The sequence below is a fragment of the Embiotoca jacksoni genome, unplaced genomic scaffold, assembly GCF_022577435.1.
Source record: "Embiotoca jacksoni isolate LCO1_2020_lvr unplaced genomic scaffold, fEmbJac1.0.p SCAF_33, whole genome shotgun sequence".
Classification (NCBI taxonomy): Eukaryota; Metazoa; Chordata; class Actinopteri; family Embiotocidae; genus Embiotoca; species Embiotoca jacksoni.
The window spans coordinates 1,054,505-1,068,432 of NW_027185385.1; the positions used below are offsets into that span (position 1 = coordinate 1,054,505).

Consider the following 13,928-nt stretch of genomic DNA (forward strand, 5'->3'; position numbering starts at 1 on the left):
TCTGAAACGATCTCCTGTATCAGGAATGATCTCCTGTATCTGGAATGATCTCCTCTATCTGGAATGATCTCCTGTATCTGGAATGATCTCCTGTATCAGGAATGATCTCCTGTATCTGGAACGATCTCCTGTATCTGGAACGATCTCCTGTATCTGGAATGATCTCCTGTATCTGGAATGATCTCCTGTATCTGGAATGATCTCCTGTATCAGGAATGATCTCCTGTATCTGGAACGATCTCCTGTATCTGGAATGATCTCCTGTATCTGGAATGATCTCCTGTATCAGGAACGATCTCCTGTATCAGGAATGATCTCCTGTATCAGGAACGATCTCCTGTATCTGGAACGATCTCCTGTATCTGGAACGATCTCCTGTATCAGGAATGATCTCCTGTATCTGGAACGATCTCCTGTATCAGGAACGATCTCCTGTATCAGGAACGATCTCCTGTATCTGGAACGATCTCCTGTATCTGAAACGATCTCCTGTATCAGGAATGATCTCCTGTATCTGGAACGATCTCCTGTATCAGGAATGATCTCCTGTATCTGGAACGATCTCCTGTATCAGGAATGATCTCCTGTATCAGGAATGATCTCCTGTATCTGGAACGATCTCCTGTATCTGAAACGATCTCCTGTATCAGGAATGATCTCCTGTATCAGGAATGATCTCCTGTATCAGGAATGATCTCCTGTATCTGGAATGATCTCCTGTATCTGGAACGATCTCCTGTATCAGGAATGATCTCCTGTATCAGGAACGATCTCCTGTATCTGGAACGATCTCCTGTATCTGAAACGATCTCCTGTATCAGGAATGATCTCCTGTATCTGAAACGATCTCCTGTATCAGGAATGATCTCCTGTATCAGGAACGATCTCCTGTATCTGGAATGATCTCCTGTATCAGGAACGATCTCCTGTATCTGGAATGATCTCCTGTATCAGGAACGATCTCCTGTATCTGGAATGATCTCCTGTATCTGGAATGATCTCCTGTATCAGGAATGATCTCCTGTATCTGGAACGATCTCCTGTATCTGGAATGATCTCCTGTATCAGGAACGATCTCCTGTATCTGGAATGATCTCCTGTATCAGGAACGATCTCCTGTATCTGGAATGATCTCCTGTATCAGGAACGATCTCCTGTATCTGGAATGATCTCCTGTATCTGGAATGATCTCCTGTATCAGGAATGATCTCCTGTATCTGGAACGATCTCCTGTATCTGGAATGATCTCCTGTATCAGGAACGATCTCCTGTATCAGGAATGATCTCCTGTATCTGGAATGATCTCCTGTATCTGGAATGATCTCCTGTATCAGGAATGATCTCCTGTATCTGTCCTTGTGACACCAGCTGGAGGAATCTTTTGGAGAACGTCCTCCTCTGTCCCTGCAGCAGGTGGAGAGGGTGGTCAGGATTATCCAATATGGATAATAGTTTGTTCAGCGTCCTCCTCTCCACCACCTTTTCCAGACTGTCCAGTTTGTAGCCGATGATGGAGCCGGCCTTCTTAACCAGTTTGTTAAGTTTGTTGGTGTCACCGGCTCCAATGCTCATGTTTGTTTGACAAGCAAAGTTATTTATGGTTTTCCACCGAGGGCATAATATGATACTTTCAAAAACTGAAAGCAGCGTTGGAAAATATCACTAAAAGTAACTTGAACAAATCTTGGACTGCTCATAAAACAGAAAAAAATCCTGTAAGCAACAATATTACTAAAAGCAACAAAGTCATGGTGGCGCCTCCTGAAAGATGAAAACAGTTGAGTCATATTCTGAAATGAAAACAGATCTTTGTTGAGCACATCACAGCTGATTCAATGCTGTGTTACATGCAGGTTATATTTTCTTTTTGTGATCTCATCCAGTCAGTAAATGCATTATGAGTGAACTGCACCTTCTGTAACACTGATTTAAATAAATCTTATTCATGTTCCATATTCATGTTGCACTCTTTCTCTGTGATAAAGTACCGCTCTGCTGATTGCTGTGTTGTCTCACACGCTGCCACACAGAGGTCAGAGGTCAGTGTTAGCGCTGCACCCTCCAGCTGAGATGTATTGAGTTTGGGCTCGATGACTCTGAGCAGCTTTCACTGACTCAACGCTTGAAGTCCAGACACAAAATAAAATATTACTAGACTAATATTTTACATTATTAATAGGGTGTTACAGTAATTTCAAACCAGCTCCAGGAGCCACAGCAGTTTCTGAATTACTACAGTAAATCAGACTTTGATTCTGTTCTTCACTTGTATGTCATTCCACAATTTCTGCAGAGGAGCGCTCCTAAAAGTGTTAAACATGGTAACCAAATGCTTTATCTGTTCTTAATGTATTTTCTGCACGAGGATAGCGGCTTCTCATTGGTGTAATACTTCGTTCAGGGTAATTAATTGTGCTGCAGGTGCACTGCAAACTCACCGCAAGCTCACATAGAATTTACAGTTAAAATAAATGTGCTTCTGAAATGCAGTCGGCAACAGTCGGGCTTCAAAGCCAAACACAGACCCGGCAGCCGACCAGTGCAGAGGTCAGATCCCCCGCAGGACACAGCTCCTCAAGGGTCCAGGAAACCATCTGAATACAAAGCTGAAGCTGTGATGAGATGAGATGAGTCAAACCTCACAGAGATTTAAAGCTATTTGTGCAGGTCACAATGTCTGCTGTGAACCTGTCCAAAAAATGCACACTCAGCAGGTATAAAAATCAGTTCATGATGATCGAGGTCGGGCTCACAAAACTTCATAAAATCAGCAGGAAATCCAAACAGGTGACAGACAAAGTAACACCTCCAGTCTGATGAGTGGATGAGCTGCAGCAGACCAGAGACATGAGCGAGGACATCTGGTGGACAGGGGAGACACCATTACAAATCACACAACACATGGAGGGTGCATCTTAGAAAAAGTCCACCTTTCCCTTACTTCTACTTCTCTTCTGCTCCTCAGTCTGACAAAAAAAAAAGAGAGTGTGAGGCTGAACGAAGAGAAGACGCTGCCGGAGTCACTGATTGCCTCGATGTCTGTACAACGCCCATATAAGGGAAAGGTCATGTAGCTGCACACGAGCTGGTAAAACCGCATCTGCCTGCATAATATAATGTCTTACGCTACATTATGCAGGCAGATGAGGTTTTCATAGGTGCTGGTTAGATTTGCATATGTAGTGATAAACATGGCGGACACATTTTGCACATGACCATGACTCCCTGTTATTTGAGCTGACTCTACGTTGATAGAAGATAGAAGATTACAGTATTTCACTGTTCGACAGAACTTATGGTTTGTTGTAGTGAAGTTATATTGAAATCTTAATAATTGATGTTTGATACGCCCCCCCAGGACCTGACGGGGCCCCGCTGACAGACCTGCTGCTGCACACAGTTTAGACTTTAAAGAACAAAACAATTAAACTGGTGAACAGCAATCTTCATTTTAAATTGAAACCTCCTGTAGAGCTTCAGTTCAAAGCCTGAATTTGTGTGTGAATTATATATTCAGCTCATACAGTTGGTATTGGGAGTGTATTAATGGGCCTAATTGTAATGAACATGCCATTATTTCTGTCCCACAGGGGACAGACACTTCAGCAGGTACAAAATATACACACGAAGGAAAAACTAACACACGATTAGAGTGACCTCTACTGGTAATCTGAGGAATTACACTGGAAAGAAATCTTTTTTCTGACGAAGCAAATACAAATGTGTGTGTGTGTGTGTGTGTGTGTGTGTGTGTGTGTGTGTGTGTGTGTGTGTGTGTGTGTGTGTGTGTGAGAGAGAGAGACAGGTTCAAAGTCTCTGTGTTTATCTTGTATGGTGGGGGCAACTGGTGAGTCACACTGCATGACTGCGTGTCTTTTAGTTTCATATTAGACAGCACTTCCTCCAATTTCAGCTCCTGTTGAATGTCAGTGAGTCCAGTAGTTTCTGTAGAAGCAGCCATACGGAGGTGAACCAGTCAGACTGCCCTGACGTGGCCCCGGCATTAGACACACCTCTAACCCCACAGAGCACATCATATATTTTAAACATGGTTCTTCTTTCACACGAATTCAACACTGTTCTCTGTCAAAGGTGTGACGGGAAAGATTTATTTTACAAACACACACCAATTATTACATTTCACCCACAGACTGGATATAAAAGAGTTCGTAGCTTCAGGTCTGTAAAATGGTTCTGATCCAGAAGTGTCTTCAGCTGCAATACCAGCGAGTGCCACTAGAGGTCGGCTCCAAAAAGCCTCCGGCTCCATAGACTCCCATTCAACTTCTCTCATCAAATCCAAAGTGAATAAAATGTGTCCATCAGTTATCTCGGTGTTGTTAGCTAAAGTCACTCCTTCTTATTAGTTTTCTGGAGGTCCATCTGAAAATAATCCCTCATTCATTAGAAAAGAAGATTCAAGAAGACCTGTTTTTGGGGGCGTGTCTGTTTGATTGACAGGCCTGTGGTGCAGTCAGGTTACAGCTATCGGTGGGCGGGACGTAGTATCTTCAGGTTTCCGATCAGATCGGTCAGATCCACCGCTGGCTCCTCCCCCAGCTCGTCCAAATATGGTCACTTCCTGCTCCAAACCGCTCTGAACTGGCAAAGATGGTGACGGACAGAATCTGAACTGGAGGATTCATAATGTTCACAAACCAACGATGACATCACTGATGGTTGATGACATCACTAATGGATGATGACATCACTGATTGATGATGACGTCACTGATTGATGATGACATCACTGATGGTTGCTGGTTGGTATGAGGTACATTCAGGCAGCAGAGAAGTCCCTGTATTTATCTAATATGACGTTTGTATGTGGAAACTCTCACCTGTCTACAGGTATCTCTGGCTGTGGAGCTGTATGTCTCTGATCTGTGGTAATTATTGACACCAACCTGCCCACTGTTTGTTGTTTGTCATCTCTTCATGCTGTTCTTTTCTCTCTCTGCTCACCCCGAGCTGTCGAAGCAGATATCCGCCCACCTCTGGTACAGTAAAAAAAAAAAAAAAAAAAAAAAAAACGGAATAAAATTGAATAGAACTAAATTTAACCATGTTCAGGGTTTCAGTTCATTTCATGCCTTCAAAGGGGAACACCAAGGAAGTGGTATTAAATGAAGTTAAGATCTTCTCAGCACATAAATGGGATGGAGGAGTCTGGAGTCACACAGCTTTCCATTTCACTGAGCAGGTCATATTTTGACCATACAGAGTCATCAAGAACATGGTAGCAGAAGAAAGGGGAAGGTAACGGCACAAAATTACAAATCATGCAAATGTCACAGAAAACCACAACAATTTAAATACAAACACAGCCTCAATGCAGTTATCAATGATAGAGATAATTAAATAGATTGTATTTCTAAAGGGGAGATACAGCTTAAATATGACGGCACTGTTAACAAGACAGTAACTAATGGTAAAGGAAAGAAATCCTCCCTTTACCACCAATTTATAGTCACTGAAAGAGAAATTCAAATTCAAATTTAAAATCCAGGTTTTGACATCGACCAGGCAGCTCATTAACACATTTTCCGAGGCAGTGCCAGATTTCAGAGGTAAGTATATCTGAGTATCGTTGGCGTAGAGGTGAAAGGAAATTTCATCAGTGTGACATCAGGCAATACATTCACTGATGTCATACTGATCTCGTGAAAAGAAATCGCAGTTGTTACACAGACAATTACACAAATTTCTTGATTAATAACTATTTCTTAATTGTGGTGAAAATATTAGCAAACTGGAATCTAAACTAAAGCGAGGTTGGGCTTTTTTTAAAGTCAAGTCAACGTAAACAGCAATTACAATGCATGTTCTGTAGATTTGTATAGAAGGCTTTGGTCATATATCATTCATAGCCTGATTTATAGAACATTTTACAGAGTGCCCATACTGTTATGGCTGTTTACACTATATTCTGATTTATGGTTGTGATAAAAAAAAAAAAAAAAAGACAAGTAAAAAAACTCTGTTAAAACCTTTGACTCCAATGTTTATATTTCCGTTTTAGAAATGTAGACAAATTAGCACAAATGTAATAAGATAATGCATCATTTGCATATTCATTTATAAAAACCCTTTGTCTTAATGTCAGTAGTCAACTGGGCCAGATTTCACAGTGATGACTATGAGTTAAAATCGTTACCCATTCTCTTGTACTGTTAAGATGATCTGTTTGTAGTCATCATTTTAATTCAGAAAAATAAATTGTCTGTATTTTATATTTGCCTCAGTCCTTCATTTTGTGATGTACCATCGTACATTCTACATATGGGACACATATTTTTGAGACTGACATGGTTCTTTCAGATTTTTTGGACTAATATGATGGACCTAGACATACAATCCTACGATCAAAAATGTATTTGCATTGCCTATCATATTCATCTAGTTAAACATAAAATAGCAGTATGAGGTTAATGCTTCAGTTCAATGTCAATTGTTTACTTTATCAAAGTCAGGATGGTCCTCTGGAAAATAAAAAAGCCCCCCACCCCAGTGACAAGGTTCATTCATCATCTTTGTTTACATTCAATATTTCTTTATTAAACATAATGTCTTTATTCAGAAGACCTGATTCCCATTGAAGTGTGATTTATTAGTTTTATTTGTCCGTCGATTTGTCCAATTTTGCAGCTGTTGATATTTATCACAGCATTCCTATTCATGTGAATTATATACCGTCTTCATGCACGAAGTCATCCAAACATCAGCCGTCTCCCTCCAGCACCACCAGTGGTCCCTTTAAAGTGCTCCATGAAGCGGAGGTGTGGAGATGAACTTCGTGAGGGTCTTTGTGTGACCTGCTGTTTTTACTCCTGCTTTTGGCTGAATGGTATCGAGTTCCAGTCCTTTACCCTCCAAAATAAGAGAACGGTGTCAGAGTGGATTCATCGGCTGCTCTGTTTGTGTATTAATGAGTCATCACAAAGGTCAGGTTGAATAGAAAGCGACATACTTATGTTTCAGTGTTATTCAAACCTGCACGGTGGCCTTCGGCCTGTTGTAAAGCCAGACACATCTTCTCCACACGTGATTTAAATAGTCGGAATTTAATGTGGCCATGTAGAAATGCAGAAATGATACACATCTTACACTAACTATCACTTTTTCTGGTTTCTAACATCACACGTTTGTATGTTTAATGAGGTTCAATGTTTTTTACATTTCATAATGTTATTTACTACATTCTAAAAGTCGACCTAAAACCAACGAGGACGGACGGACGGACTTGTATTTAGTGTTTTGCTTTCAGTCTTATTCTAGGAACTTTTTAATTGCGTCATTTCTTATTTCTATTCATGTCAACAATGTTCACACATTTAAAACTCTTCACATATTCTTTCACTTCTAAATCTAAAACCTTAAATCAGGTCATCTAATTTACTTTGGTGGTCATAAATCATAATAAAACACTACAATAATGACCTTTTCTTCATACATTTGCACTAGTTCATTGGTGTCTGAGCTAAAATATCTCCTAAATAATCTGGACTTTTTAATGCTTTTCAAAGCAAAAGCGTAAGATTGCACAACACTTAAGCTTTTCATCATAACATGTAACATTTATACCAAACCGAGCGGAGCACGTCTTTGGTTCCCACTCTACAAGTCTACACAGAACATTTATACAATAACCTCACGTATAAGAAAAGACCACCAAACCACACGTGCATGCTACATGCTAAAAACCCACGGAGCTTATCTGGGCTGCAGCAGAGTGGTGGTGTTGATGAGTGTTCAGTTAGACGTGTCTGAGCCTCCGGTAGAAGACAGCCGCTGCACCTACGACCATGATGACGACCAGCGTGAGGACACCCACCGCGATGCTCAGACCCATCATGGACTCCGAGTCCCCGCCGGACACGCCTGCTCAAAACCAACACGCGTGTTCATAAGCAACATCATCCGTTCATCATCACGCAGATGAAACCTTCAGGCAATCATTGGAGACCTGATGAGCTCATCCAGTAATAACACACTTCACCATCATAGACACATATTTATGTTGATTGAATTCAACTTTTATATTCCACCTGGATTCAATTATTTTGTGAAGAAATACATGAATTAAGAATAAAACGTGGTCGTACCTTCCTCCTTCGATGTCAGTGCTGAAAGAAGGAGACGAAAAGAGAGAGTTAGTTCTGATTGATGATGCTCATTTCACCACCTCACATCAAACTAAAGCACTACCGAGATGTTTCCTGAAGCTTCTTCTAACTCTATTGACCTGCTGGATGTTCCTGCTGCATGTGCTGAGCTCAGAGTCTGGTGATACAGTGCAGGTGGTAGGTGGACACCGTCTGGTTCTGCTGCTCCACAAACCTGAAGGCCGGGAAGGAGAAGCGGGCGTGGTGACTGTCCCCGTTCTCATGCATAGTGGTCATCTGGTCCTTGAAGCACCTGTTGGACATCAAGAACATGTCGAGACACAACGGACCGCGGTGGTCTCTTCAGAATCAGATCCAAGGACTTACGAGACAAACAGGTTGAAGAAGGTGGAGTTGGTGGGGTGAGGAGAGATGGAGGCGCAGCATCTGTCCATGAGGACCCGGTACCTGGCGGGGACAGACGACACATCAGCAGCTGGACAACTTTCTTTTGTGAGACTCCTGCTTGGAGGACGTGGTGGCCAGAGGGAGCTCTTACTGATCGATCAGGTTGGCTGCTTGGACCTGGACGTAGATGTCAGTGCTCAGCTCCAGGCCCAGCGTCGGGATGACCAGCGGAGTGGTGAAGTTGACATCCTGTCCACAGAGAGGTGCAGACGCTTATCATTTCACTTTGTATGGCCTGTGATGTCGTCTTTTTCTGGGCTTTCAGCCAGAACTGACTTGATTTTAAACAAAGTATATTATAAGTATAGATGAGCATGAAATAAACAAATCTGATTTTGGCACTTATTGTTTTATATTTCACAAAATACCAACAAATCCCAGTTTTAAAGAATCCAAGCCGTGTTTGACTTTAAATGAAAGCTGTCCTGTCTGAACTTACACTGAAGAGCTCCATGCTCAGAGTACTGATGAAGCTTCCATTGTTGTCCCTCACTGCAGCGGAAGATGCTGACCTGAATAGGGTGAAGTGTGGTGTCAGAAACTGGCAGGACTCGGACGGATGACACCCGTCACTGGATTCTACATGTCGCTCAACACCAGGTTACGTTCACAGCCTGAAAATCCTGCTTTCCTTTCTCAGAGGCAGCGAGGAAGTTCGATGTGTTTTAACAAAGGCAAGTAACTTATGGTGTGTTCGGACCAAACGCAGAGCACAGAGCGATTACAAACAAAGTTAACGTAAAGACACAAATGTCCACAAATTCAACTCAGACGCGAATTCACGTCTGTGAGTTGAAAATATTTAACTTGAGTACCGCGTGGCGGAAATTCACTTTGTTTGGTCTGAAGCAACATTAGTGACCACAACAGTGAGACTTAAAAGGGTTGTTGACGACGTTTTCTCTCGTGCAGTTTCTTTACGTTTTACGTCACTATCACAATTTAATCTGCTTTGAAACTTTTAAACAGGAACAAAGGAAACCACAAATCTGTCGGACTTTTAATGGGACAAATTTTAAAACTGAACTACTCCTTTCTAAAACACTGCTGCTGCTGGATACTCACCATCCCGGCGGTCACAGAAACTCTCACTCTCCCCATGAAACAACATGTCCAGGCATGAAGGCAGCAAACATGTCACACAAGTTATTAAAGGAGTACAAGCAGAGATCTTACACGTCCACCTGGGTGTTGTTGATGAGATGCTCCAGAGGGTAAGTACAGGAATAATCATATTTGAGCTCAGCATTATAGGTGACGACTCCTGTAGTTGGATCATGGGAGTGCACCACACCACTGATATTAACCGTCTGGATGTTGGAGAAGTCGGCAAAGATCCCTGTGCCGGCTGCACTGGTGGTCTGGAGGCAACTTTGACCGTAGAGTCACGCTCAGAGAACAGAGAGAGGATGCTTCGAGACAACATTTGGATCCTCTGACGTCTACTAACCAGGAAGACGCTGCCGCAGGCGCTGGTCGTGTTGAGGAGGAAGGTGAACCTGAGGACAGGCGGGGTGAAGGATTCGTCCACGCTGCCTTTACACTCCGGCTCGGCAAACATGTGGTTGAGGATGAGCAGAGACTCGTTGTAGCCGGTGTAGACGACAGGACAGATTAGGATGGCCAGGCTAACGGAGGCTGTGCCACATTCAACAGAGATGTCGGTGTATTCTGTAAGAGACGGAGAGGTGCGTTAGAAAGCTTGTTTTGCATTCCTTTAGAAGTCAAAATGAAATAATAGTGTAGCAGGTGTGTGCTACCGGGGTTCCTCCTGGACACAGATGACTCGCTCAGTCACACCGTTCATGTATAAATGCTTTTTATTCACCCCTGACCCCCTCACCAATGTCTCTGGGCCGACGCTCTCCTGCCCTGCCTCCGAGCGTCCATCCCGTCTCTGGCGTTGTCGGCGTCGTCGTCGTCGTCGTCTTCTTCTTCTTCTTCTTCTTCTCCAGGTCCTGCTCACTTATATAGGAGGGACAAAATTATCCTGATTTATTTCAGCTGGGACCCTTATCCTTCTCCCGGCCATTCCCTGAGCCCCCCCCCCCCCACCACCACCACCACCACCACCACCCTCTACCCTCTGCAGCTGAATTAAACCACGGAGGAGAACATGAAAACTGAGAAGTAACATAAACACATTGAAAAAAGCCGAAGCGCGAACACCGTACCTGGATGTCGAAAGTCACTTTGGCACATTAGCTGACCGCTCTTGGCTACCATGCATGCCAAGAAGAGGAAACAGAAGGTTCATGTTTGCCTTCCTCGGTGTGAACATACCTGGAAAAGCAAAAGACAGGAATGCATCAAAGGGACTTTTTTGGATGTTGTAGTTGACACCTGACTCGGCAACCACCTGATGGCCGTCGTCCAGTCATTTTAAACACAAGACGTCAATTCACATTTCATCAAAACCTTCATCTTTTCCTAACCTGAAACACACTGTAGCATAACAGGAAGAACAATTCAGTAATATATAGTACAGCATTTTTGGGGGGAACAGTGTTGTGGTGACACAAAGCTACAGTCTCCAGCTTCTTGTTTTGTGTCAGTGACACCACCTGTGAGGGCGCATGAGGCTGCAGCTGTTTGTGTTGTCAAGGTGGAGGATGTCATCCATTGTTTGCTTTCCCAAGCAGTCATTTTACAACCCAGTTTCTAAAACAATACTGACGCTGTGAAAAATGTAAATAAAAACAAAATGCAATGATTTACAAATCACATAAACCCATATTTAATTAAATTAGACCAAAGACAACATATCAAATGTTGAAACTTCACCACTATGGGAAAATCTGTTTGGAAAAATAGTGCAACAATCTAAGAATAATGTTCCTCAACGTAAAACTACAAAGAATTAGTGGATTTCATCGTCTACGGTTCATAATATCATTAAAAGATTCAGAGAATCTGGAGAAATCTCTGAACACAAGGGACAAGGCTGGAAACCAATATTGGATGGTGGTGATCTTCGGGCCCTCAGGCAGCACTGCATTAAAAACACACTATTCTGGAGTGGAAATCACTGCATGGGCTCAGGAACACTTGTGAAAACCATCGTCTGTGAACACAGTTCATCGCTGCGTCCACAAATGATGTTAAAACTCTCCAAAGAAGAAACCAGATAGAAACATGATCCAGAAACACCGCCGCCTTCTCTGGACCGAGATCATTGAAGATGGACTGAGGTGAAGTGGACAACTGTCCTGAGGTCTGATGGATCAAGACTTTAAGGTATTTTTTATGGGAATCATAGACACCGCGTCCTTCGGGCTAAAGAGGAGAGGAACCAGCCAGCTTGTTATCAGTGCTCAGTTCTAAAGCCAGCATTGTTGATGGTACAGGGATGCATTAGTGCACATGGCATGGGTAGCTTGAACATCTGGAAGGAAGCATTAATGCTGAATGATATATTCAGGTTTTGGAGCAACATATGCTGCCATCCAGACAACGTCTCTTTCAGGGAAGGTCTTGTTTATTTCAGCAGAACAACGTCCAACCACATTCTGCACGTATTCCAACAGCATGGTTCTCTAGTAGAAGAGTCCGCTGATAAACTGGCCTCCTGCAGTCCAGACCTGTCAATCATTGAAAACATCTGGAGCATCAGGACATGAACAATACAACCAAGGAGACCCTGAACTGTTGAGCAGCTGAAATCCTCTACCAGGCCAGAATGGGACCACATTTCACTTTCAAAACTCCAGAAACTGGTCTCCTCAGTTGTCAAAGGTTTCCAGAGTGTTGTTAAAAGAAGAGGTGATGCAGCTCAGTGGTGAACATGATCCTGGAACAACTTTATAGACGTGTTGCTGCATCAGATTCAACATAAGTGTATGTTTTTCATAAAACAATAACATTTCTTCGTTTTAACATTTGAGATGTTGCCTTTGGTCTATTTTCAATTAAATATGGGTTTACATGATTTCCGCATCATTACATTCTGTTTTTAATTTAGATTTTCCACAGCAGGGATGCTGCTACTCGTCATGTAGCACATTATCTATGCAAACTAATGAATTAAGCATTAAAGGAGTCGTTAATTCCTACCTCCTGACATAAAGCAGGTGTGGAAAAATTCTCCACCTACATATTATTTTTCACCCTGTCGATGTGACCTGTTCTCACATTTCATCCCACCTACAACAAGTCTGTAAATATTTCAGAAAAGTGTACTTTTGGATGAAGAGCTCAGATCTGCATCCTGAATCACTTTAAAAACATTCTTAGCTCAGGGTGTGATGAAGTGTCGCCATATTAATCCCAATAAATGTCAGACACGTCAATGCTTCTGTTTACATAAAGGAAAACGTGAGAAGACACACGGAGAGATCCGACCCTTAATTTCTGTTGTTGAAGATAATGGCAGGGTGTAGCTCAGTGAATGACAACCGAACATCAGTGACCTTTCTAGTACAATCATCTGAATAATGGCCGGTGTCCTGCTCCGCTGTGGCTCCAGGAGGACGCCGTCACCGTAGGTTGTGTAAAGTACTGTAATCAGGGCATGTTGGCACTTCAGCGCTCACCTTCACCTCACTGCACTGGTGCAATGACAATAAACAGAAATGTACAAGATCTGAAGTGGGCCACATAACTGGTTCATATATCAGCTGCTCAGAGGGGAAAGAAACACGGATCTTCTTCAGCCGAATCCACTGGATAAACCCCTTGTTTCATTTTAATAAATGTTCAAATGATCAAATATGTCACCTGAAATAAAAGATAAAAGAAAAGTCCAAAAGCTGCAAAACCATTTGTGTATCAGAACATCATTTTTATCTTTTTTCCGATCAGTAATCATCTCACAACTTTTTAATTATCCAATGTATAAAAATGGCTGAGAATTATGATGACTGTGCTCTTTTTATAATACGATAACATGATGTATGTACATGCATTCTTCTTGTGTACTATTTTCTAAACATGAATTTTTAAACCCACCCGGGAAACATACACCTCATACAAGAATAAAGACGTCTTCAAGGGAGAATATTCACTGTAAAAAGTGTAACGAGATTGTCATTAATATTGATAGATCATGTCATATGTCAAGTTAATACAAAAGAAAAAAGGGCGGCTTAATTTCCGCATCCTAAAATGACTTCTTAACGTGAATGAAGTTGAAGTTTTAATTTAATTATTGTCTCTAATTCTGAGTAAACCATTTCCTCTGAGAGGTTGAGCTGTTCACACGGGTCGTCTATAATATTACTAATATAATATTAGTGTCTTAATAACAATTGTTCGCAGCTGTGGGTGATTGTGGGACTTCTTCTCCCTGAGTTTCATCTGTCAGGCAACATAACCGACGAGTGGAGGAACGCTCTGTGACCTCTGATGCATTTTGTTT

General features: G+C 42.2%; 1 protein-coding gene across 1 annotated transcript; it reads right to left on the reverse strand.

Moving 5' to 3' along the window:
* Window positions 1–7,755: 7,755 nt before the first annotated feature.
* Window positions 7,756–10,798, reverse strand: LOC138207641 (zona pellucida-like domain-containing protein 1). The gene is given in 12 exon segments (XM_069165018.1): window positions 7,756–7,880; window positions 8,105–8,125; window positions 8,208–8,278; window positions 8,280–8,417; window positions 8,492–8,572; window positions 8,664–8,761; window positions 9,012–9,084; window positions 9,749–9,933; window positions 10,023–10,243; window positions 10,333–10,343; window positions 10,416–10,530; window positions 10,747–10,798. Coding segments are annotated over 12 exon segments (1,191 nt in total).
* Between the last annotated feature and the right edge of the window lie 3,130 nt (window positions 10,799–13,928).